Source organism: Hemicordylus capensis, chromosome 1 (genome assembly GCF_027244095.1).
Source record: "Hemicordylus capensis ecotype Gifberg chromosome 1, rHemCap1.1.pri, whole genome shotgun sequence".
In the NCBI taxonomy this organism is placed as follows: Eukaryota; Metazoa; Chordata; class Lepidosauria; order Squamata; family Cordylidae; genus Hemicordylus; species Hemicordylus capensis.
Genome location: NC_069657.1, coordinates 97,176,690 through 97,202,261, shown reverse-complemented (window position 1 = coordinate 97,202,261; position 25,572 = coordinate 97,176,690). Strand labels below are relative to the sequence as shown.

General features: G+C 44.7%; 1 protein-coding gene and 1 long non-coding RNA gene across 6 annotated transcripts in view; both read left to right on the top strand.

The window, feature by feature from the left end:
* Positions 1–1,026: 1,026 nt before the first annotated feature.
* The window catches only part of CAPRIN1 (cell cycle associated protein 1), a 72,307-nt gene continuing 47,761 nt past the window's right edge, over positions 1,027–25,572 (top strand). For 2 of the 5 annotated variants that reach the window (XM_053283903.1, XM_053283980.1), the window contains exons 1-4: positions 1,027–1,252; positions 1,667–1,879; positions 16,975–17,037; positions 17,883–17,969. In XM_053283903.1, coding sequence (XP_053139878.1) covers positions 1,673–1,879; positions 16,975–17,037; positions 17,883–17,969 — 357 coding nt within the window. In that variant the 5' untranslated portion in view covers positions 1,027–1,252; positions 1,667–1,672. Of the gene's footprint in view, positions 1,253–1,309; positions 1,466–1,666; positions 1,880–16,974; positions 17,038–17,882; positions 17,970–25,572 lie in introns of those variants that run through there. The other 3 variants (XM_053284060.1, XM_053283758.1, XM_053283827.1) reach the window with 2 other exon arrangements.
* LOC128339935 (uncharacterized) lies at positions 18,003–19,620 on the top strand. The gene is made up of 2 exons (XR_008313355.1): positions 18,003–18,899; positions 18,932–19,620. It is a non-coding gene; the product is annotated as an uncharacterized LOC128339935 (long non-coding RNA).

The window sequence follows — 25,572 nt, the reverse complement described above, 5'->3', positions numbered from 1 at the left end:
TTTACATACTACTTCAAGGAGGCCAGTGCAACAATGTTGAAAACAAATTATGCTGAGATAGTGACTTGCACATAATCATGGATTCCATAGTTGAGTGAGAATTTTGACCTGGTTGCCTACATTTAAACTCAATACTCTATGTGTTCTACGTCTTAGTGATTATGGTCCCAATAGAAGGATATTTTTGCTAAGAGGTTTGCGGAAGTCCGAGGTAAAGCTACAGCACTTTCCCGAAGACACGAGAATACACACTTGGCTTTAAAAGTCCCTTCGATTGTCCTTCGCGACCCGTGAGAAGTCCATCTCCCTGCTACCGCTAACTGCTCTCCGATTATTTCACGAAAAGGAAAGGAACTGCAATTCATGTAACGCTCTCAAAGAATTCGTGCAAATATTTTTCCAAAAGTATCGAAAAACGGCTGTGTGTGTTTGCGATCAGCCGAACGTAAGCACTTTAAAATCTATTCTAAGTGAGTGAAATGGGAGGAACTCCAGTATACATTCAACTCTTCTTTAGGACTTAAAGGTGCCTAACTTTGGTCGATTCGTGCTCCTGGGGCATGTTGGAGACTAGCACACCCGTAACTTCCAGAAGAGTAGCGCTGTAGAAGTTTTGCGGCACCTTCAACATTTATATATACTCAGCAAAGCTTCTACCACAATACATGCGTTAATCTTGGGGGGTCACAAGACTGTTATTGTTTTAGCACTTTTCTAAGAGGCTCATCTCCAACCAAACACGTTGAACACAAGCCTGCGACTCTCCGAGAAAGGACTAGTTGCCCCGCCCAGACCTCCCCTCCCTTCCCCACGGAACCCCACCCCGGGGTCCTTCAGGGCACGCAGGCTTTCCCCCCCTCACCATTGTGCTCCACGCCTAGGTGTCTTCCGCGCCTGAAAGACGAGCATCTAAAGACTCAGGCTCTAGCTAAGGCACACGCGGATGATTGCGAAAAGCTGGCCTGGTTGGCTTCCCTCCCCTCAGTCAGGCATTTGGAATGGACAGGCCCAGTACACGAGGACCCCTCGCTCGCACCCTGCCCTGTCCGCCTCGCGCGCGCGCCCTGCCTTCTCTCTCTTTCCCCTCGTATCTCGGTACAGAGGTAGCAGGAGGAGCGGTGTAAGTGACGGGCTGGAGTGGGCAGAGGCGGCCATTCCCCCACCGGCAAGAGTGCAGGACCCGGAGTTATCCTTTCGTCCCCGCCCCACCGGGATAATAAATTCCAATCGCGTGCGCGCACTCACACACACGGTGAGGCCGGGGGAAGAGAGAAAAGCAGCACTGGGAGGGAGGAAGGGGGTGGTGATATTTCTTAGAAGACCATTGATTCGGGGGGAGGGTGGAATCGGGAACAGCGATGCGGTGAGGCTGACGATCACGTGGGCATCGGGCGCGCGCACGGTTTTGCCGGCGGAACGTACGAATCAATCAGGTTGCCTAGAATCGTTGGGCGCGCGCTGACAGGTGCGGTCTGGGCCGTGCGTTCGGGGGGAAAAAAAGGGGGTGGGGCGGAGCGGGAAAGAGGTTTTTGAAGGAATAAAAGGGATTCCGGTGCGCGCGTGCTCTTCCCACCCACTCCCGCCTCGCGTCGTGTTCCTCTGGCGGCCCGTCCGTTCCTCCGCTTCCTTCCTCGGAGTCCCATAACGCGCTGTTCTCTCCTCTCAGTAAGCGATGCCCTCGGCCACTAGCAGCGCGATGGCGAGCAGCGGCAGTAAAGCGGGAAGTGAAGCGGCTGCGGCGGCGGCGACAACAGCGGCTGCGGCTGTTCCCTCTCAAGTGGCAGTTCCCGGTGGTAGCACGAGTTCGGTGCAGACCGAGGCCATGAAGCAGATTTTGGGTGTCATCGACAAGAAGTTGCGCAACCTGGAGAAGAAAAAGGTTCGGAGATATGGCACCCCTCACCCCGGGTTCTCAGTTTCCTCCCCGCTGTAGGAGGAAATTTGGGGGGGGGAGCGGGAGCCCCTCCGCGGGACGATTCCTGAAACGCCGGAGAACACGAGGGAAGCCCTTTCCCTTGATGATGTCTTTGCGTCTCCTACTCGGCCTGCTCCGCCTCCCCCCGCCCAGGCCGTAGGGGGAGGAGAGGCGGCGTGCCTCCTTTTCTTTGTTCTGTGGGCCTGAACGGCATTCCGTTAGGTCATTTAGCCCTAGAGGCTCCCCCACCCCCCGCCAACCGCCCCTGGTTTGGAGGGGGCTTGACTGCAGCGTGCTACAAGCGGCCTGCTCTGCTCCCCCCCCCTTGTGCACATGGAGCCGGCCAGGACCCAATATGGCGGCGGCGGCGGCGGCAGCGAGAAGCAGCGACTTTTCCTAGGGAGGGAGTCTCATTGTGTGAGTGGCGGCGGCGGCGGCTGCTGCTGCTGCAGCACAAAGGCCCCGCAGGCTTCCTTCCTGCCCGAGTCGCGCAGCCTCAGTTTTGTGAAAGAGCATGGGGGCAACACTTTTCTCCAGTTACCGTTTCTTCTGTAAGAAGGTGCACAAAATAAAAACATGACCTCGCTGACCCAAGGAGGCGGATGCGCCCCCGTGAACGGAAATCTTAAAAGGGCTTCTGCATCTGTTAAAGGCCTCCAGCGGTTTAGTTGTTACTGTGCTCTGGGTGACACAAGCTCAGGCTTCTTTTAGGGGAGATTCTGGGTTACATCATCAAGAACCTTTAAAGAGGTTACCACTGAGTAGCAAGCTGTTCTGTTAGGATTGTAGCCATGAACCAATATACAGGAACACTTACCCGGATTAAATCCTTTGAACACAGTGGGACCTGTATCTAGCCCAGTATACATAGGATTAATCTGCACAATTCTAAGCACATTGTGAATGGTACATTAGAGTTCAGCCTTGCTGTAGACTTTATACAACTGGTCACAGTGCTAAGGTAAACTCCATCCCGCCATACACGTTTCTAACACAGGTGCATCTTGGAAATACGAATGAGGTGCACACTTGCATTGGGATAACTGTATGGGGTCAGAATCCAGAGAATCAACTAACTCTGCAGGTTTGGTGGAATTTATTTGGTACCCTTATCTTTGAATTATTGGGAAGTTCTGGAAGTGAGATGTGGCCAACATAATAGAAATTCCACCTCTGCATATGCCTTTTGGCTTATATATTCTGAGCAGACTTTCTGCTAATGCAGTTGTTTAAATTTACATGATGGGTGTGGGGCCCTAGGAGGCAGACTACTAGATTCAGTGGTGCGCCCCCACCCCGTGTATGGATGTGCATGAACTAGGGATGTGCATGGAAATTTTTGGTGCCGGCAGGGGTAGCAATTTAAGGGTGGGGAAGGGTGTACTCAGCACTCCTGCTGCATTTCCCCCGCCGGTGCTCTGTTAGTTTTAAGCCCCTCGAGGCGGCAGTGTTCCTCTCTGCCGCCCTGTTCCCCCCATTGGCCGGAAGTAGAGAGTGTGCGTGTGCCCATCGTGTGTACGCACACAACGTGAGTACACCCTCCCCTGCCCATAAAGTACTACCCCCACCGGCACCGAAACGCTGGAACCCCCCCACACACACACGCCGAAAAGTTTTGGAGGCCGTCATAATGGCCTCTGAAACGTTTCGGACACATGCCTAATAACAACATTAGGTAAAATGTTTGAGTTGTAGAATCCAGTATCGCGTTATGTGTAAATCCTGTAAATAAATGAAAATAGTTTGATACCTTGTCAGCATCATGACATTTTAGGCTTGGAAATGTTTCTTGGACTGGCTTTTAGGTAAAAGGCATTCACATGTTGGGAAGAGGTATAGACTATATGTCTCCTATGGTCTGAGAGGAGAGCTGGTCTTGTGGTAGCAAGCATGACTTGTACCCTTAGCTAAGCAGGGTCTGCCCTGGTTGCATATGAAACGGAGACTAGAAGTGTGAGCACTGCAAGATATTCCCCTCAGGGATTGGAGCTGCTCTGGGAAGAGCATAAGGTTTCAAGTTTCCTCCCTGGATTCTCCAAGATGGGGCTGGGAGAGACTCCTGCCTTCAACCTCGGAGAACCCTCTGCCAGTCTGTGAAGACAATACTGAGCTAGATAGACCAATAGTATACGGCAGTTTCCTATGTTCCTATGTCAGTTTCAGGCATCTTCAAATCCACTTTCCAGCTCACCAGTTGTGAGTGCCCCCAGCAGTGGTCCCTCTAATTTTTTTCATCTCTGTGTGGAATGAGTTTTGTTCTGGCTGGCAGTATCAAGATAATGTGTGTACCTGTATTCAGAATGGGGCCTTCCTGATGCAACCTTAGTGGGATCAAAAATGAACTGAGCAGACATCCAAAAACTTGTGAGCGCATGCACATGCGCACTAGTGTTGTGCACGAACCGGTCCGCAGGCCATGTTAGAGGCCTGTGAACCGATTGGCAAGTGGCCCGGTCCGGTGGTCCGATGCCGGGGGTGTGTGTCTCGCTTTAAGGGCGGGGGGGTTGTACTTATCCCTCCCGCCACTTTTTCCCCTCCGGCACTCCATTTTTCAGAGAAATTTTCGGGGCGGTAGCGTTCCTCCCTGCCGCCCCTGCCCCCTTGTTGACTGGTAAAAATGGAAGTAACTTCTGTGCACGCGTCTGCTGCTGCCGCGCGTGCGCCCACCACACACATCACATGTAGTACTTCTGTTTTTACCCGTTAACAAAGGGGCAGGGGCGGCAGGGAGCAATGCTGCTGCCCCGAAAACCTCTCTGAAAAATGGAGTGCCGGAGGGGGGATAGTGGCGGGAGTACTACCCCCCCGCCCTTAAAACAAGACACACACGCCCTGGCGTCGGACCGCATAGCCGCGGTCCATGCACAGCCATAGTGCGCACGCCTTAGAGAAAACAGTGGCCCCATCAGTGTTCCTTCTAACAGGGATTCCCAGATGTTAACTACAACTCCCAGCATCCCCAGCTGCAATGGCCTTTGGATGGGCATTCTTGGAGTTGTCCCAGATCCCACATCTGGGAATTCCTGTTAGAGGGAGAACTGGCGACCAGCCCTCGGACAAGCAGGACACCTAGCACCACACAGATCTCCTCACAGAGGTCTCATTTCCACTGTCATTTTAAGATTAAAATGGCAGGTAAGAGACAGCAGGAATCCTTTTTGAGCACTAGGAGAGGACTGCTACTGTTTTTTATTATTTTCATATCCCAGTGCAAATGACAGAAGACCTACTTCTCTCCAAAATGGTCTGCCTGTCTGCCAGAAAATGATCTGAGGGAAGAGAGGAAATTGGTGGCAACCACAGATAATGACTGGCTAGAGAGCTAAGCCTAAATTAGTGGATCCCCTGTCAGTTCCAAATACTTATTAAACCTCAAGTGTTCAGTGTCTGCCCCAATTGTACCTCTTCAGGAGCATGTATACTCCTGCTGTTTTAATAAATTTGGGGTCTTGAGCTGGCATTTGCAAAGCCTTTTTGGAATATAATACAGGTGCTGTATTTCTGAAATAATCCAGTAAATAAGCTTGGTGCAATTATGAAGTTATTTGCAAAAGTACCATTGAATTCAAACATATAGTATGGTCCCCATCCTTTATTGCTTCCTCTCTTTCTGCTGTTTGTGCATTCTTGTATCTGGTAGTGGGAATTGTCATTGACATATCTGCATGGACCCATCTTGAGAGTCCTACACAATATCCTAGGTCAGTTCACAGTGCTGTTCAGAGTCTAACATGATTTATTTTGACATTGTGTTGGCACAGCAGTCATTGCTTTATTGGAGCTCATTTTTGTTTGATTAACCTATAGTTGTGATCAGACATGTATGGAAGTGAAGTCTATTGATTTAAATTGATGTCAGTAAAATGTTTGGGGTTTGTTTAGAAGATTAGAAAACTGGAGCCAAATTCTGGAGGCCCACATGTAAGATCTGAATATCTTTTGAGCATGACCTTTAAATATTCTGATGAAAAATATTGCCCACCAATTTGTCAAACATGTACAGTATACGTGGTACATAATTTTTCATAATTTAGATTGCACAGATAAAATAACTTTGGTTAAGTTACAGAAAGGTGCAAAACTTCTATATATTTGTAGATATATACATTTTTATGAACTTCTACAGAGAAGATTGAAAGTGTCACTCAATGTGTGGCAGCTGTGAAAAAGGCCAGTTCCATGCTAGGGATCATTAGGAAGGGGATTAAAAATAAAACTGCTAATATTCTAATGCCCTTATACAAAACGATGCTGTGGCCATACCTGGAGTACTGCGTACAATTCTGGTCACCACATCTAAAAAAGGACATTGTAGAACTGGAAAAGGTGCAGAAGAGGACAACCAAGATGATTTACTTAGTTATTGATTTAGGCTATTTAGTTTAAGAAACAGATGACTGCGGGGAGACATGATATAGGTCTATAAAATCATGCATGGTGTGGAGGAAGTGGATCGAAAGGAATTCTTCTCCCTCTCACACAACACTAGAACCAGGGGTCATCCCATGAAATTGATTGTCAGGAAATCTAGTACCAACGAACAGAAGTACTTTTTCACACAACGCATAATCCACTTGTGGAATTCTCTGCCACAAGATGTGGTGACAGCCCACAGCCTGGATGTCTTTAAGAGGGGTTTGGATAACTTCATGGAGGAGAGGTCTATCATTGGCTACTAGTTGGAGGGCTATAGGCCACCTCCAGCCTCAAAGGCAGGAAGCCTCTAAGTACCAGTTGCAGGGGAGTAACAACAGGAGAGAGAGGGTATGCCCTCAGCTCCTGCCTGTGGGCTTCCCAGCGACATCTGGTGGGCCACTGTGTGAAACAGGATGCTGGACTAGATGGGCCTTGTGCCTGATCCAGCAGGGTTATTCTTATGTTCTTATAAGATCTCTAAAGATTTTGCTTGCCCACATAGTGGTTGGCTATAGTCTGGAAAATTCAAATAGTGGTAAGTAGGTTGGGTTATCCAAAATAATATAGAAATTGCATGTGTTGGGGAAAATTTTGTAACACTAATCATGTTTACTAGATGTACTAAATACAAGAGCTAAGCAAATGATAAGTGAGGACTCCACTATGCATGCAGAGCTCCAAGTTGCAGAGGAAGTAATTTAATGTAATTTGGAAGTAGGTTAAGATATGGAAATATGTTATATTTTATTAGTTATTTTCAAGATACCAGTTATCATGACTTTACCTGTCCTCTGAAGCATATTCTGAAAAAGAGGTATAAAGAATTAAAGAGCAAAAACAGTCACATATGCTATCTTATTTAAGAAGATAGGTTGTACCAAGAGCCATTACAATATATTTCCTTAAATAGATAGTAGTAAGAGAGTAAAGAATAGTCATTTATGCTTGTAAAGTCAAGTTTTATAGCTAAATTGCTGCTTTTTATCTTAACAATTCACTTTTAAAGATACATATCGGTAGTTATAATATTAAGAGTACAGTAGCTTGGCGGTTATCCAGAATGCTTGTATGCTCCATTGGAGTAAAATCTAGACTATCTGTGTCCTTTCAGTAGCTCCCCTGTTGAACCTCCAAATCAGTAGTTGAAGGATTCTTGTGGGACTTATCAACGTAAAACCTCTTAGAATAAGTTTGTGCCAATACTGTCACTTACAGATGTGTATATTGGCTTACTGAATAATGCCCATTGTGTGAGAAATGGTATGTAATCCAGTGACAGTTATAAATAGCACCCTGATCCAGTGGAACATGAGTAGAGTAGCAAAGACTGTGTGCATTTAAACTAAAAAAAAAAAAATGCTGTTGGTCAACTGACTGTCATGGAAGAGAATGGGTCAAACCTGTTAAGCAGCTGATTGCGGGAATTTAGCTCTTTTTTTTAAAAAAAAGGGCTATACATGCTAAAAGGGCTGCATAGTAGGGATGTGCATGAACTGAGAGACAGCCAGTTCGTCAGGGTGTGTGTGTACCTTTAAGGATCAGGGAGGGTGCACCCCCGTATGTTTCCTCTCTGGAGTATATTTGTTACTCCTGTTTCTGCTGGCCAATGGCCGTAATAAAATTGATGATGATGTTTCCTCTCTGCCCAAAATTGCTGGTGGGGTGGCACCACCAGCAATTTTGGGTACAGCACCAGCGGGGGAAACTGCGGGGGGTGGGGGAGAGCATCCTCCCTGCTCCTTAAATGTGAAACACGCCCTGCTGCCAGACCTCCAAACTGGTTCGGAAAAAAACGCCAAACTGGTTTGTGCACAGCCCCAGCTGCTAGATCAGAGAGGGAACCCAGTTGTGCACACAGTTGCTCAATGAAATACGGATATACTAGTAGTGTGATTGTGTATGCAGCACCAAATCATTTGGTTTGCAGCATTGCCCTGCAGTTTTCCATCATTATTGCCATGCATATCCTAATCTTAAATTGTTACTAAATCTGAGTCTGAGTACTAAACTAAATTGAAAATGATATCTTGCTTTGTACATGTTGAAGAGTTAATCCAAAAAATGTTTGCTAAACTTTGAAAAGTGAACAAGTCTTTCACTCTTGAGAAGGCTGGATTTTCCTGTAGCCTCTGGATTACTATGTCTCAGGTTGTTAAAGGTTGGTGACTCGATTCTCATGAATTTTGAATCTGTATAAATGTGACATTCCAGATAGTTGTTATTCAGCCCTCTTGATTGTCCATCTGAGCAGAAAACACCTTTTAATAACAATGTTGACATGAAAAGATGAGGCGGTGAGAAGGAGATTGTTCTGTACAAATAACCCCAATATGTGTTCTAGAATATCAAATTCAATTATCTGAGTGTTTTAGAAACATTGTATTATGAAAGAAAAGCTGGGTCCTAGTTCCTCTTAGAATGGGAGTGTAATTGAGCATATTTTATAAGTTTCTGTTAGCATTCAAGCACTGGAGAATTTTCTAGCCTAACACTCATCTGATGCTTGGTGTCTAAAATAGTTTCACCTGTTCTGCTTAACAGAACAGAGTTTTTCCTCTGTGTGTTTAAAAAAAATTGTGGTAGATTTTTCATTAACACAGCCTTGAGACTACTTTACAATCTTAATTTATTCTGGCTAAAAAGCATGATTTATATAAATATAAAAGTGATGGTCTGTATCTTGACAACCATGTATGAAAGGAAGTTTGTGCAATCAAATTTCTCTACCCCTCCTAACCACATCAGCACCCCCTAAGCTGCTCCTGAGAATGGGCAACATAGGAAGTGCCATATACTGAGTCAGACTATAGGTCCATCTAGCTCAGTATTGTCTACACAGACAGGCAGCAGCTTCTCCAAGGTTGCAGGCAGGAATCTCTCTCAGCCCTATCTTGGAGATGCGAGGGAGGGAACTTGGAACCTAGTTACTCTTCCCAGAGCAGCTCCATCCCCTAAGGGGAATATCTTACAGTGCTCACACTTCTATTCTCCCTTTCTTATGCAACCAGGGCAGACCCTGCTTAGCTAAGGGGACAAGTCATGCTTGCTACCGCAAGACCAGTTCTCTTCCCCTAAGGCAGACACACCTTTTGGGAGTGGGACCTGCTTTGGGGGATCCCCATCTTTTTTCTGAGGGTAGCCTGCTTTTAAGGGGGCTGCTGTGGGGAAGTGGGACTGAGGAAGTTTGCTTGTGTAAATTTCCTTCCGCATACAGTTTTTAGGATACCCACCATTGTAGTCTATATTTAAACCTTTGCTTTTATTTGTATATCTTCTATTTCTAGATAGTTTTCCTAAGGAATAGCAGAGGTCAAAAGTTCATATTGCTGCTTGCAAATGGGAAGGAGCTTTGAGACCTCATGGAAAAGAACTGTGATCATTCAGGAGCTAGGTGGACCTATCAGGGATGCAGTAGGAGACTGTAATAAGTCTGCAGCCAAAGTTGTGTTGTTGGTTTGGCTCTAGTGTAGTAAAACTTTCCTAATTTTCTAACTGGTTAAAAGATCATCCTGTAAGTTTACATGCTTCCTCTATAGCAGGGCTGCACAGCTTCGGCCCTCCTGTAGATGTTGGACTAAAGTAAATTGTGCTGTAGAGTTGGTGTTGGACTACAGCATCTGTAATCCCTAGCTACTGGCCATTATGGATGGGGATGGTTGGGATCCAAAGAGCTGCTTTGGCATGGCCAGTATATATATTTTAAAACTATTTCCCTTTGGATGAGAAACATCCCTCCCCCACCCAATACCTTTTGTAACATCCCTCATTTTCAAAATAAATTTACTTTGTGTGTGTTGGAAGCGGTGGGGCTGCTGTTCAAGAAACACAGGTCCAATGTGAGGTTCTTTGGATCCAGACCTGTGATTACAGAAAACATATCTTAAACTGCAGTGCTTCTGGACTGCAGAAAGATTGGACCTAGCATTTAAAGAACAGGTTACCTATAAAATAAAGTGGATTCTGAAAATGACATCACCCATTTTTAGATGGTTTTGATTAGTTATGCTCTCTTTAGAGCAGGGCTGTACAACTTTGGCCCTCCAGCTGTTGTTAGACTACAATTTGTATCATTCCTGGCTTTTGGCTGCTGTGGCTGGGGATGAATATGAGTTGTAGTCCAACAAGATCTGGAGGGCCAGAGTTGTGCATCCCTGCTTTTTAGGGTGTCCTAGCATACTGGTTCATAAGGGAGATCTTGTTTGCCCTACCTCTTGAACTACATTGCAAGTAAATGTTGTCCATTTGCTTCCCCTTCCCCTCTCTGCTGTTGCTTTCTTCTCCATTTTTGTTTTATTAAACTAACTGAAAGTTTAATAAACTAATTAGTTTCAGGGTTTTTAATTAGTTTTAATTGTTTTAATGCTAACCTGGTTTTCAGGGTTTTAATTGTTATAGTTTGTTTTTTAAGATATTTTTTAATTGATGTTAATATTTATATCTGTTTTAATTGTTATTGGTTTTAATGGTTTCTGTTTTTAATTGTAAACCGCCCTGAGCCATTTTAGAAGGGTGGCACAAAAATCAAATAAATAAATAAATAAATAAATAAATAGTTTGATTTATTTTATTAAACTAACTAGTGAGCCTTTGGATTTCAGACTTATTTCTCCTGACATAAGGGAGATGCTATCCCCTGCTAACTGGGCAAAGAGGCACCTTCTTAAAGTGGTGGTTCTCTTTATTTAACGGGGGGCCCTATCCACCCCCAGCAGAGTATCTCTCCAGTGGTTGTTTGTCGTATGTTTCTTTTTAGATAGTGAGCCCTTTGGGGACAAGGAGCCATCTTATCTTATTTATATTTATTATTTCTCTATGTAAAAGGCTTTGGAAATGTTGGTTGAAAAGTAGTATATAAATATTTGTTTTAGTAAGGAACCTGTAAAAAAAACAGAATGAAACAAGTCTGTGACAAGGCTACTCAAACAATGGATATATAGAGGTGGTCTCTCATATACTTCATTTGCATAATGTTGGTTCTGATGTGCTAACGGGGCTTTGTTCATTGTTAAATTGTGTTTTCTTTAAAATGAAAGTATTCAGGGCTTCATATTAGCCTTGTTTTAATGCTTGTTCTATGTATTTTCTTTACACTTTGAAAATGGGGAAGTATAGCATTGGGCTAGTTCAGATGCAACTTGGACGAGCCATTATTAAATCCTGGCTTCTTGTGATGTCTCCTGACCTTGCGTATGTGTGTTCTTCCTTCCCCTTTACATGAGATGTAGAATAATTTTTCTGATTCTGGTTCATAGACATCCAGGATTACTCATGTCCAATCTGAGCAATCATGGCATATTGTAACCAGAGTTCCAAAATAAACCAGAATATGAATCTGCATTTGAATCTCAGGTTCAGATCCTAATTTGTTCTGAATTTCTGGTTAGAATAAGTCAGGCTTGCTGAGTTTGGACATAGTGAGAAGTAGAAGTCTTGAATCTCATGCAAGAAGTGGAGAGGGACCAGTGTGTTCTCAGGCTAGGGTTTAATTCTGGGTTTACATTGCATCTGAACTGTATCTTGTGCCTTTTCTGTAACCGTGTTGGGGAGTGAACAGATGTTATCTATGCTTACTGGCTGACATCTTGATTAACATGTGCATGCATAAGAGGAGGAATGACTTTCCCAGATCTCCTCTTCTCAATGCAGTTCACTCTGCCTCCTAAAAAAAAACCTGCCCCGTGGGTCACACTATCTTCAGAGGCATATTTTTGGGAGGTGCAGTGGGAAGGGGAGATTAAGAAAAATCACCCACCCACCCTCACATTGTAAACACATAGTCAGGATGCCATCAATTCCACATATTGTATTTTTCTCTTTTTTGTAAATTCATAATGCTGGATGAAAAATAAAATCAATCATCAAATGAAATTCAAACAAATTCCTCTAGCAAATGAAGTAATGGAAATGTTGGTTGAAAGGAACTGAAATATATAGGATAGCATCTACAGTTGTCCTTAGTTTGGAATAGCAGACCTATTCCAGAGTAACCACTCCTGTCCCGGACAAGGATGCTATCCAGTATCTATATATTGTATGGAAGGGCTTGCTATTAAAGTAGCTCACCAGTGTGAGTATCTCTGGGTTATAAGTGACTAATATAGTCCAAAATAAAAATTCCATGAGGCTAAGTAAGAAAGCAGTTAGACTGGGCTCCAATCCACTTGATAATATTTCATAGGCTTTCTGCAGGTGAATAAATGCATGAAAGTCTCACTTCTGGAAAGAGACTGTGGAAATATATATTACTAAAGTACATTGCATTTTAATGTCTTCCATCCCCTTGGAGACTTTTTAAATCAAAATTTGAGTTTAAAATGTTTTAGTGAATAATTCAGATTATTCATTCTGGATTCTTTATTCTATAAACTGGTTTATGAGCATAATATTTCGGAGTACTTTGCCTTTGGAGACTAAAGTTCCCTTCAGAAATGCCTCCCAGCTGCATGGAACCTGCTTCTCAATAATGTGCTCTTTGGTGGCTGGGGACTGCATATGAGTGATGGAGCATTCCATGGGAACAGTTCACACGATCAGTTCAACCCATGTGACTCTTCATTCAGTTGTAGCCCCCAGGAAAAGTGGCTTTCATTGCTGGGAGCTTTTTCTAAAAGGCACCTGAAGATGGGGCTTCAAAAAGAAAAATGTGCTTGTTTTTAAGGCATTGCAGCAAGCTGATGAGATCATTTGACCTCTCACTTATTTCACAGTACCTGCTTGCTAAAGACCTTCCAACAGTTCAAACAAAGTGAATTGAAGTCATTTTGTGGTTATTAACTTTTCTGCACAGTAGTAGGGCTGTAATGCAGTATGATGATCCTTATTAAGGTAACTTGGACTATAGGTAAGAATGATTGGAAATTAAAATGTCTGATTCACACTGCTTTTAGCTACAATCATTTTTTGCTGCAGTGCAGCTGGCAAGTCTGACAATTTGGAGAGTTTGTGAAAATCAATCTTCAAAATATTGTAACAAGTTTTAAATGAAAAGTAAACACAATCTTTGGCTTTTGTACATGTTTTGGATGTGATGTAAGAACAATTAAAATATTTTGCAGCAAACAATATAAGATCCCATATGAGGCTATTGTGGAGTGTTGGAACACCTTATATACTTCCAGTAAACATGTAGAATGCAGCTTCTTGTGTTAGTAGCTGTTGCAAAATACCTTTAATTTTTCTGTCACTTTAACATTTGAGTTGATATCTTAGATTTCATAAAGAAGAAAAAAAAGACACTTGCCACAACATTTCCAGTGAATAGACATTTTCTATTAATATATCTTCTACTCTAACTTATTCAATTTTTGGTCTTGCTGAAATACTGCACTCCAGTCCTAAAAACATTAATTTCTATTGCATGTATTTACAGAAACTGATTGATCTAGAAATAGGAATGGGGAATTGTCAATTTTGGAAGAAGCTTTTGCTGAGTGGATGCTTCTGAGGAATATTTTATGGACTAATTAAAGAATTAAACGTCCTTACAGATATAGAAATATTTTAACCGCAATTATCTATTCAGTAGAAATACTGATTTCAAAAAGGATAATCTCACCAATAAATTATGTGCCCCTGAATTTCCAAGTTTAATTTGGGTCATTTATCAATAATGGTTTAGCAACCTCTGGCTTATAGTTGATGGGTACATAATATGTCTTACTTACAGAAGAGTATACTGTGGTCCATGGAACATAGGCTAGTTATGCAGACTTCAGGATCTATGAATATAGTACAGTAAATACTGTGTAGTACAGACCAAAGCCTTATTTGGTCTGTTGTATTCTGGACGTTTTGAGAAGGAAGGCTAACAAACTGAAAGCATTTTTGGGAAGAGGATATGTTGTATGTGAAAGGCTGCAGAAAACTGGTGTGCTAATCTCTTGAAGATGAACAGCCTGCTTGAGTCTCCTACATGAAGGCTTCTGTGTTGCCATATTCCAAAGGGCAGGTACATTGTTTTGAAGCCTCTTGCAGCAGCTGTCATGTGTATCATCATGCCAGTGTGGTTTATTCCTGGCAGCATCTGATGCTGGTGAGGAGCACTGCATATGATTAGTGTAACATACATAATGTACCTGCAGTGCATAGGACTGGCACACAGAAACATTTTTTGACAGCTTCCCTGAGAAGACTGCAATGTTTAAACAGGGATCAAGTAATCAAGAATGGAGGTATGAGTACATATTGGATTCACTAAACCAAGAGAAAAGCTATTGGGTTCAAGTTATGGAAAGGAAGATTTTGTGTATTAAATCTTTGCTGTCTGAGCAGTTCAGCAATTGAATAAGCTGCCTGTCTAGGAAGACTGTAGAATCTTTTCTTTGGCGACTCATAAAAGGTTGGATAGGTGTCTGCTGAGAGTACTATAGGTATAAGCAACTGTGATTAGTGAGAGTCCAGTTGACCTATGGTTGGGTTGTCTGTCTTCATTCTTGCATGGTCTGCTTTAACATTTTCCCTAGAATTCCTTAAAACAAACAATGTGTGCTACATTTCCAAAACAATAGTGTTTACTGAGAATGTATTTAATGCTAAGGCATAACTTAACCATTAAGGCACAAGTTAGTATTGAACTGCCTGTCACGAATGACATCAGGGTCCCCAATTCAATTTCCCTCCTTATGTAGGTATGCAGGTTTTGTGGGGTTATTCTTTGGTTATTCTTTCCTGTAAATGCTCCACCCACCTAGACAGTTTTTTTACTGGAGGTCTCTCCCCCCCCCCATTTGTTTTGCTCAGCTGCAGAAGAAAATGACCAAGAGCGGGCATTCCTTCAAGGGACAATTACTTGGTACTAGTAATCTCTTTGGAGAACCACCCACCAATACTCCTACAAATGCACTCCTGCATTCACACTAACTGGAGAACATGTTTCCTAAATGTGAATTCTGTCCATTATTGTTAAACAACCCTGATCGTGCACTCCTGTTTTGGATCAGCTAGTCAGCATTCCTCACAAGATTCTGAGCAGCTATCAGGCACTAAGTGTTTTGTCAGAAACTGGCCAGTAGAGCCCGGTCTAATTACTGCCAACTTGCTTTTTCGGATTGCTGGCAAGGTTAATTTTGATTTCTTTGAGATGGTTGGCACAACTTAACATGGTTAGATACACATTTAAACTTTGATCTTGGTTCATGCCTCTTTAACACTCCATCTTGCAAACTCTTGCTGTCTTCAGTTTTTTTGTTAACTGAATTGATTACTTTGCAGAGATGGAGAAAGCACCCATACATATCAGGGAGTACCCATAGTTGTCCTTAATCTGGAACAGAGTGCCTGCTTTGGGGGACAATTGTGGATGCTACTCAGCATATTGTGGGGGAGGAGATAAATGTTTCTAGCTTTTCTGTTTTAAAATAGGTATTAAAAAGTGTGTAAATGAATTGAACCTTCCTACTAAATCCTGCGATATGTATATCCTTCATTTCATTCTTGCATCATTTTAGTTAGTTTCCTCATATCGGCAATGGAAAACTGTTCTTGTGTATTCTACAGAGTTTCTGGAGGAAATGCGGATGAGGCTCTTATAATAAAAGTGAAGTGTGGGAAACCCAAATGGCTGGTTTGACACTCAGAATGCTGCTGTGTTTAATAAACCTAGGATTACAACTTGGCATTTTCCCTAGCATAGTGAGTGCTAAATCAGAAAGTTGTCATATACTGCTGTAAGGAATAATTAGTTTTAGCTACCATTCTGTTAACTTTATTTTCGTGTACTGTATATTTTGCCTTTTCCCAGAGGCTCAGGTTGTTTATACTATTCTATTTTCTCCCCCCTTGGTCTTATCCTACCCCCATTCTTTCCCTTCCTGCAACTATCCCTTGCAGTCTTCTGACATTTTAAAAATAAATTTAATGTTGTCTTTCCCTAAATCAAGGCTAAGCCCATATAGCTGTTTGACTCTGCTCCTAAAGTGACTTGATGAAATGAGAAAATGGGCATCAACCTACAGTCCAAACTGCAATATAGCAGCATCTAGAATGGTATTCTTTATTATAGACTGTGTGAACTTGGTTATAAGCGCAATGATCCTGACATTAACCTTTCCTCTCTCTGATGGCTTAGCATCTTCATGATCGCTGCTAGCTGAATCATCTAAGTAACATTGCTATCTTCATCTGAAGATCCATAAATAAATGTTGGAATAAGTGGATGACAAAGCAAATTGAACCACAACTTCTGTGTTCAGAAGTGTATTTCCACACATAGTCAGCTAGACCTAGCATTTAACAGGCTGATATACGGGGAAAACAGCACACTCAGTAGTAGAATTGCAGCTTGTATTACCTTAGTTGGATTGCTAGGCTCCTGCCTGTACTTGGTAGCTGAGAAGTAATATGAGTAAGCAGACGGTTTTCTGCTATAAATGGGTTATTTGGCCTGTCTTGATTGACCTACTGGAACAAAAGATAATTACACCGGGCCCTGGTATAGTGCGTGGTGCCTGGGCCTGTAGGAGGGCCTTCTCTGTGGCCGCCCCTCTTCTTTAGAACACCCCCCCAGATCCTTCCAGCCCCCTCCTTAGTGTTATAGCAGGATGAAAAGACAGTAATAGAATACATATATAACATAATCATCTAAATCCATTAAGCTTGTTTTGAGATGTACACGTATTGTGAAATATGTTTTTCTTCCTTTCCAGAGCAAACTTGATGATTATCAGGATCGAATGAACAAAGGAGAACGCCTTAACCAAGATCAGCTGGTAAATGTTTTCGTGGTTGTATATTGCAAGTACTTCTATATATTATTGGTTTATTTTAGGCCTTAATCTCTCATTCTGTTCTAGCTACTGTAGTATAATGAATAGTGGAGCCCTTGATAACTGGGCTTGTTCATTATTTTTGGTAGAGGTGCTTTATAAACAGATGTTTAGATAGTTTCCCTTTCACTCCCTCTGCCATTAAGAAAATAGAGAGACTATTCCCTGCAAACTATTAGTAAAAAAAAAGAGAGAGAGAGCAAGAGCAGTATGTGTAGTTCCTTTTGGTGCATCCATTTGAAACAATGGAGGTGACCGTTTGGCAAGTAAACATTGTAGGTGCATGAATGTTAGGAAAAGAATCCAATGTTCTCATCATGTGATTCTTGGGTCCTGCTAAAAAGCTGATTTGTGATGCTGTGGGGATGCAATTATGAATCAAGTGATGAGTGTACTTTTGTTAATGGCTTTTGATAGTTGACCTTTGATCATTTGCTAGGCACTCACCACCTGTTTGGGTTGGGGGCTAAAAGCACTTTAGTAGCTTTGAATGTTGCAAGAGAGAAAAAAGAAATGTGTATCTTAGCAGAATGGCCAGAGCCATCTTTGGCAGAACTGCATGGGTTTTGCTGTTGTTTTAGGGAGCTGGCTTGCTTTGAAGACTAGGTCTGTCAGTCTGTTTTGACAGTTATATATGAAGAATGTTATTGCTTTGATAAAGTTGTGGAAAATTCAAAACTAAATAAATACTAGAGGTGAACATTCAATATCTAACATCTGTGGAGATTAAGGTCTCCAACTTCAGTTTCTAGCAATTTAAAGAGAGAGAATTTAATTTTTCCCCTTAGGATGCTGTGTCCAAATATCAAGAAGTCAGTAACAACCTGGAATTTGCTAAGGAACTGCAGAGGAGTTTCATGGCTTTGAGCCAGGATGTAAGTAGAAAGCAGAAGATCCATTGTAGGAAACCCCTGGGTGGTGGGTGGGGTTAAGGTTTCTGTTGGACACTAACGATAAAGTTTTTGTAGAACTGTGTGAGTCTTGTTCTTGGTTCATGCATATGATTTTTATAAATCATTTACAAAGTGCAAAACAGTTATTTAAAAATATACTTCTAAGGCTAAGTATGAGTAGTACAGAGAATATCTGCAGAGACAATGATCTTATTTTGGTACCACAGCAAATCATGCTTACTGCAAATGACAAATTGGAAAACAAAATCGCCCCTGCTAACTAACCAAGAGACACCTCTTCAAAGTGGTGATTCTCTTTATTTAGCTGGGGGAGAGCAACTGGCCCTATCCAACCCCAGCACAGCATCCCTCCAGTAGCTGCTGCTGGTGTCGATCGTATGTTGCTTTTTTAAATTGTGAGTTCTTTTGGGACAGGGAGCCATTTTATATTCTGTCTATCTATCTATGTATCTATCTATGTAAACTGCTTTGGGAACTTTTGTTGAAAAGCGGTATGTAAATATTTGTCGTATTCATATTCGTATTGTAAGAGCATGGATGAGACTGCAGCACATCAGCCAAAGGATGATGTGAATGTGCATAGAGATGTATTATTATTATTATTATTAATTATTATTAATTTGATTTCTATACCACCCTTCCAAAAATGGCTCAGGGCAGTTTACACAGAGAAATAACAAACAAGATGGAACCCTGTCCCCAAAGGGCTCACATTCTAAAAAGAAACATAAGGTAGACACCAGCAACAGTCACTGGAAGTACTGTGCTGGGGGTGCATAGGGCCAGTTACTCTCCCCCTGCTAAATAAAAAGAATCGCCACGTTAAAAGGTGCCTCTTTGCCAAGTTAGCAGGGGTCACAGAAGCATGTACACAGGTTAGCATGTACACAGGTTAGCATGTACACAGGTTAGCATGTACACAGAACCGGTTCTATACATTCCAGGGAGGTGGGGAGTGGATGCTTTAAGGCACGGGTAGGGTGTCCTTACTTCCCCTACCACGTTTTTCCTGCCGGCACTGCTGCCAAAACCACTGACTGCGAATGAGTCAATTAAAGCAACCACCCTCCGCATCTGAACCGGCTCGAACACTGGCATTTCGAACTGGTTTGGCGCTTCAGAAAAGGACCGTCAAACCGGTTTTGTGCACATCCCTAAATGTGACATCTGAAGTGAACCATTGTCTCTGAAAATACTAAGCACATGCTTAAGGTATTGGGCAAGATCCTGTAATTTGAAATACTTGGTGAACTTGAAATTCCTAGAAATATGATAGCTGTTAATCAAGGTGTGCTTTGTTTTTGTTTTGTTTGGATGGAGGTGGGGATACAATGAGTTAAGGTTGCTGGCCTGTGCTTGAAATGGTAAAAGTTTGAAAGTGTCTCCTGACTGCAGTAACTGCTTTTATCTCATGTACTATGCAGATCTCAAAAACAAGCTGTACGTAATATCTTCATTTAGACCAATATATACATACTTGAAAAGTTAACTACAGTGGCTTGATCAGCTTCCCCTTTCTTTGTAATATTCTTAGTCATGATCTTTTAGCTCACTTAAGGATTATTACTATGTATGTTTTAAAAAAATAAATATTAATGAGATTCAAGACTGATATGGCTGGATTACTGTAATGTGCTCTGTGTGGGGTTGCCTTTGTATGTAGTCCGGAAACTGCAATTGGTTCAGAATGCGGCAGCCAGATTGGTCTCTGGGTCATCTAGGAGAATCCCATATTACTCCTGTGTTGAAAGAACTACACTGGCTGCCTATATATTTCTGGGCAAAATACAAGGTGCTGGTCATTACCTATAAAGCCCTAAACAACTTAGGCCCTGGGTATTTAAGAGAATATCTTCTTCGCCATGAGCCCCACCGCCTGCTAAGATCATCTGGAGAGGTTCGTCTGCAGGTGCGGTCAATTCATCTGGCGGCTACTCAGGAATGGGCCTTCTCCATTGCAGTCCCTAGACTTTGGAATGCGCTCCCTTTTGAAATAAGAGGCTCCCCATCTCTGGCAACTTTTAAAAAGGCACTGAAGATGCATTCTCCCTCAGAAGAGGGTTGTATCCGCAAAAGATCCTGGGCTGTCTCGACCTCCTGCTGCTAGACAAGGCCAATCAAGAGCTTTGGAGGAGCAAGCCCCTTGGTCTCCAGTTCTTCACCCTGTCTCGCTCCAGCAGGTGCTATTTCTCCATGCTCCATTTACCTCACATCTATTCTTCTTCTTTGTATTTCTGCTGTTGCCTCCATGCCTTTCCTACCCTTTGCTGACTCACCTGCGACCTGGTATCAGTTAGGGAGGGTAGCAGGGAGACAGAACGATAATGTTGTTCCTCTGCTGCAGCTCTTAGCGTGCCCTTCATATGGCATTGTAGCATCTACATGGTGAGAGAGAGGTCTCACCCTCTCTCTCAGAGGACTCGGTGGCACACCCAGAGTGTCAGGCTGAGTGGGTTGTGGCGACCACTCCTGCACCCATCTCTCAGTCCCACAAGGCAGCCAAATCCTCGAAAGTCAAGAAGCGGGATAAAACCTTGGCGGAGGCCAAGTCTAAGGGTAGCCAGCTGTGCCCAAGGCCTCCTCTTGAGGAGGCATACCTTTTGAAGGTGTAGGTGCTGCTGCAGCTCCAGTACTGCAACGTGAACCTGAGGCTGTGGGTCCTTCAGCAGGTGAGCCGTCGGAGGCGCTCGATGAGTCCTTGGCTCTGGGCAATCACTGCCATGCCCTTCCCTCTAAGCGTTTCTCTTCTGCCGCGGGGCCCCCCACCCCACAGTCCTCTTCATTTACGGGGGAGGACTACATTCCCCTGGCGTTTGTGGCCTTCCTGCGCCGCATAGTCACGGAGGAATTCAAGAAATTACCATGGTCTCCTGTGCCTGTGGCCTTGCCGCTCCTGCCTTCGGCTCAGCCTTTTCCCACCCCAAACTCTGCGGCCGCCATTTTGGGTGTGGCTAACAGCCCTTCACACACCGATCTGGAGGCCCGAGCCACAGTACCTACAGCCCCCGATGGGGACAGAGGGCCTCTTGCCCTGTCTTCTTGCCACTTGCCCACCGGATCCCTTGCTCCCTCCTCATTCGGAGCCTGATGCGCCTTCCAAGGCTTCCGACTCCGATCCGGAGGAGGGGGAGCTCTCTGGGGACCGTGAGGAGCCTGCCACTTCTCAGCAGGCACCCTTCCGGCTCTTTTCCCAGGCCGATTTTCTGGTTCTCCTGCACAAGGTCAGGAAGACTCTGCGATTGGATGGGGTCGTTCAGTGCGCTCCCAAAGGTACTGAATTGTACCTGGCTGTGCTTCCTTCATGAGGTCACCTGAGGTGACTGTTACCTGCCCTTAATTGTTTTGTTTGGTGTTTTCCAAAACGAGTGGGACAAGCCCACTGAGTGCAGAGGCCCTCCTCCTGCGGTGGAGCACCTGTATAATTCTAGCATCGCCCTCATGGGGAAACTCAAGGTGCCCCCTGTAGACGCTGAGGTGGTCGCCTTAGTGATGGGCTGTGCTCACCAAGGATAGAGGTGACATCCTAAAAAATTTGGAGGACAAAAAATGCGACACTGTCCTCCACAGGTCTCATGAGGCAACTGCTCTGTCTCAGGGCTTCCACTGCTAATTCAGTTTTTTTGCATGGGCTGCTATCCTTTGGGTTAAGGAGCTCACTTCCTTGGTGCCTCCTGAATTGACCAATCTTAGGCAGGGACTCAACAAGCTGGGCAAAGTGGTAGCTTTTATGGCAGATTCATCCTTGGATGCTGCTCAACTTTCAGCCCAGGCACTGGCATCAGATGTCACCGGTAGACGCCACATTTGGCTTAAAAATTGGAAGGTTGACCAAAAGTCTCGGACTAACCTTGCCAATTCCACGTTCAAGGGGGGCAAGCTTTTGGGGGAGGTGTTAGACCCCATTTTAGTTGAAACAAAAGAGAAAAAGAAGGCTATTATGCCTTCTACATCTCAATGTCAGTACTGTTGGAAATTTCCCCCTGCAGTTTCTGGTTCTAAGGGATACAGACTGCTTTCGCTCCATCCAGAACAGATAAGATAGTTCTTACTAGCCCAAGTCCCAGTCGTCTTTTCAAGACAATTCTTAATGCAGGCCTCAGCAGTCCAGTCAGCTGGCTAAGCCCGGCTTCAAACGCAACTCTGCCCAGTGACTATCCCCAGGGTCGTCATCCCGCTCAGGTGGGGGGCAGGCTGCAGGCCTTTGCACAGACTTGGTCCCGAACATGTTCGGATGCCTGGATACTCCAGACTGTATCCCACGGGTACTTTCTGGAGTCTGCTGAGCAGCCTGGAGATTGGTTCCTACCCTCGCCTTGGTCGTGCAAGGAGTTCAAACATCTAATGCTGGAGGCTGTTTGTCACCTAGTCAGTACACAGGCCATTGAACCTGTTCCCCCGGGAGAGCAGGGGAAGGGGGTTTACTCCACCCTCTTGCTTGTCACCACGAAGAATGGGGAATGGAGGGCCATCTTGGACCTCAAGTTTGTCAACAAGTTCCTCAGGCGGTAGGGATTTTGTATGGAAACCCTCCACTCAATTCTAATGGCTCTGCAGGAGGGGGACTTCCTAGCCTCGGTGGACCTCAAGGAGGCGTATCTACACATCACCATCCATGTGCAAGACAGGCGTTTCCTGAGGTTTGCCTACCAGGATGGCCACTTTCAGTACCGGGCACTTCCCTTCAGTCTCTTGACTGTGCCTTGAGTGTTTACCAAAATCATGGTGGTGCACTTGAGGACCAGGGGCGTTCACCGTTACCCGTTTCTGGACAATCTGCTGATCAGGTCCCCTTCCCTCCTCAGGGACCAGCAGGATGTCCAGTTGACCCTTTCCACGTTGGAGGCACACGGTTTCATTGTGAACTAGCCCAAGAGCTCCCTTGTTCCTCAGTCCAAGGTTCTCTACCTGGGGGTACGCATCAACACTGTCCAAGGAACAGTGTGTCTGCTCCCGGAGCGCAGGAGGAAGATGACTTCCTGGTGCCGTTTCCTAATCTCACGCCCCAGGTCTGATGTCCTTTTGCTGAGCCAGCTACAAGGACTCATGGTCTCCTCCATAGGCATAGTGCCCTGGAGCCGGTTCCACTCCCGCCCCCTCCAGTGGCTTATGCTCAAGTATCAGGACGAAGTGCTCAGTAGGTCCAGGCTGAGAGCCAGCCTGCTGCCTCGAGTGGTTTGGTCCCTTAGTTAGTGGGTGTCCCCAGCCACACAGAAGGGTGTCAGATTCCTCCCGGTGGACCACATCCAGGTGATGAGAGATGCCAGCCTTCAGGGCTGGGGTGGTCATTGTCAGTGCCTCGTGGGGCAGAGTCTATGATTCAAGACCCAGCGTGCCAACTCCATAAATTGGCTGGAGTTGCGTGCGATCAGGTTCTCACTCATGGAGATTCTTCCGGTGGCCCCAAACCAGCATGTGCTGGTTCGTACAGACCGCGCAACTGCCAAGGCCCATGTCAACCGGCAGGGCGGGACAAGGTTCAGGTCCCTGATGCGGGAGGCCACGCTCCTGTTATCTTGGGCAGAACAACACCTACTATCTCTGGAAACCAATCACATCAGCGGGGCCTTAAACATGGTCATGGACTGGCTGAGTTGATCGCAGATCGACCCTGTGGAGTGGTAGCTAGATCCCCAAGTATTCCAACAGATTGTTCTAAGGTTCGGTTGGCCAGTCATGGACCTATTCGCCTCACCAGGAAATGCCAAGCTGGATCACTTTCTGACCAGATACCGGGGTGGAAGGGGTGGATGCTCTGACCTTTCCGTGGCCTCCTGATCTGTCCTGTGCTTCCCCCCCATTCGCCATCATTCCACAGATGATCCAGCGGGTTTGTGTCTTGTGGGCGGAGGTCATCCTATTGGTGCCACACTGGCCGCGCCAGCCCTGGTTTTTGGACCTAGTGGAGTTGTTCAGTGAACCACCTCTTCCTCTGGGGAGCTGCAGTCATCTTCTCAGCCAGGGTCTGGTGTTCCATCTGGAACCGGGGGGCTCACTCTTCGCTTGGAGATTGAGCGGGGCTCTCTAGCAGCTTGTGGGTACCTCAGATACCAGGGCACCATCCTGGCTTCCCAGCATCCTTCCACAGTCAAGGTCTTCCAATCCACCTGGAAGGCCTTCTTGCATTGATGCGATTCTGCGGGAGTTGAGCCACTTTCTACTTCTGTGGCTCAAGACTTGGGGTTCTTGCAGAAGGGTCTGGATCAGGGGCTTCGTCCTAATACTTTTCACCATCAAGTTTTTGCAATCTAGTCAGTGTTGCAGTTGTAAGGGACCCCTTCCTTAATTCAACATCCTCATGTTCAGAGGTTTCTCAAAGGGGTGGCTATCTTCAAGCCACCCACGGTTCACAGATTCCTTACTTGGGATTTGACCTAAAGCGCACTAAGTCATTTCGGGTTTCTGAGTCCTTCTTTGTTTCTTTCAGAGACTGTTCTTTAGGTAAGAAGGTTTCGATGTCCACCTTGTCACAGTGGATCTGTCAATGTATCCTGTTGGCCTACTCTGCCACCGGTACACCCGTGCCTGAGGGTGTTACAGCCCACTCCACAAGGAGTGCTGCCTCGCCAGCTGCTCTTTCTAACTTGGCACCATGGGTCGATATCTGTCGGGCCGCCACGTGGGCCTCTCTGTCCACCTTCGTGCGGCACTATAAGATACACGACTGGACTTCTGTGGATGCAGCCTTCAGTAGGCGAGTGCTGTAGCAGGTGGTCCCCTCTTGAGTCCAGACCTCACAGCTCCCGCCCAGTGTGCCATAGGGGCTATGGTAGGTCCCAGGATCCTTTGCGGATACAACCCTCTTCTGAGGGAGAATGAATCGTTGGCACTTACCTGAAAGGTCATTCTCCTCAGAAGCATGGGTTGTATCTGCCCCCACCTGCTTGTTTGGCCGTTCTGCTTATCCTTCTTTCCTGTTCCCTGACTCCCCGTCTGTCTCCTATATGCCTGTGGGGCAGTTTCCTTTCTAGGGTAGTCTGTTCTCCCTACGAGCTGTTCCGTTAGTTCCAGGTTATGTTACTGATGGTGCTTCTTGCCTATTTCATGGTTGTGTCTTGCTTGCTTGCCTCCATTTCTCACATAATTGTTTTTGGAGCACCTTAGGGCTGGTTGTGAACTGGAGACCAAGGGGCTTGCCCTCCCTCCTGTTATAAGTCAAAGCTCTTGATTGGCCCTGTCTAGGAGCAGGAGGTTGAGACAACCCAGGATCCTTTGTGGATACAACCCATACTTCTGAGAATGACCTTTCATGTGAGTGCCAATGATACATTTATTCACCCTGGCTTTTAATTAGATCTATGGTTCTAAAAAATAATAATTTTGTTTTTCTGTTTTTCTTTTTCTCTCTCTTTAATATTGGGTTTTAAATGTTTAATTTTTTTAATGTTTTAAATGTGTTTAACTGTTAAGCGATTTGATGTGTTAGATTATTTTAATTGTAAACCGCCCAGGGACACAAGTTTTGGGTGGTATAGAAAAGTAATAAATAATAATATTATAATAATATATGAAAAATCAGTAATGTAGCTCTTATTCTGACACTTAAGAAGATCTGGCACATATTTAA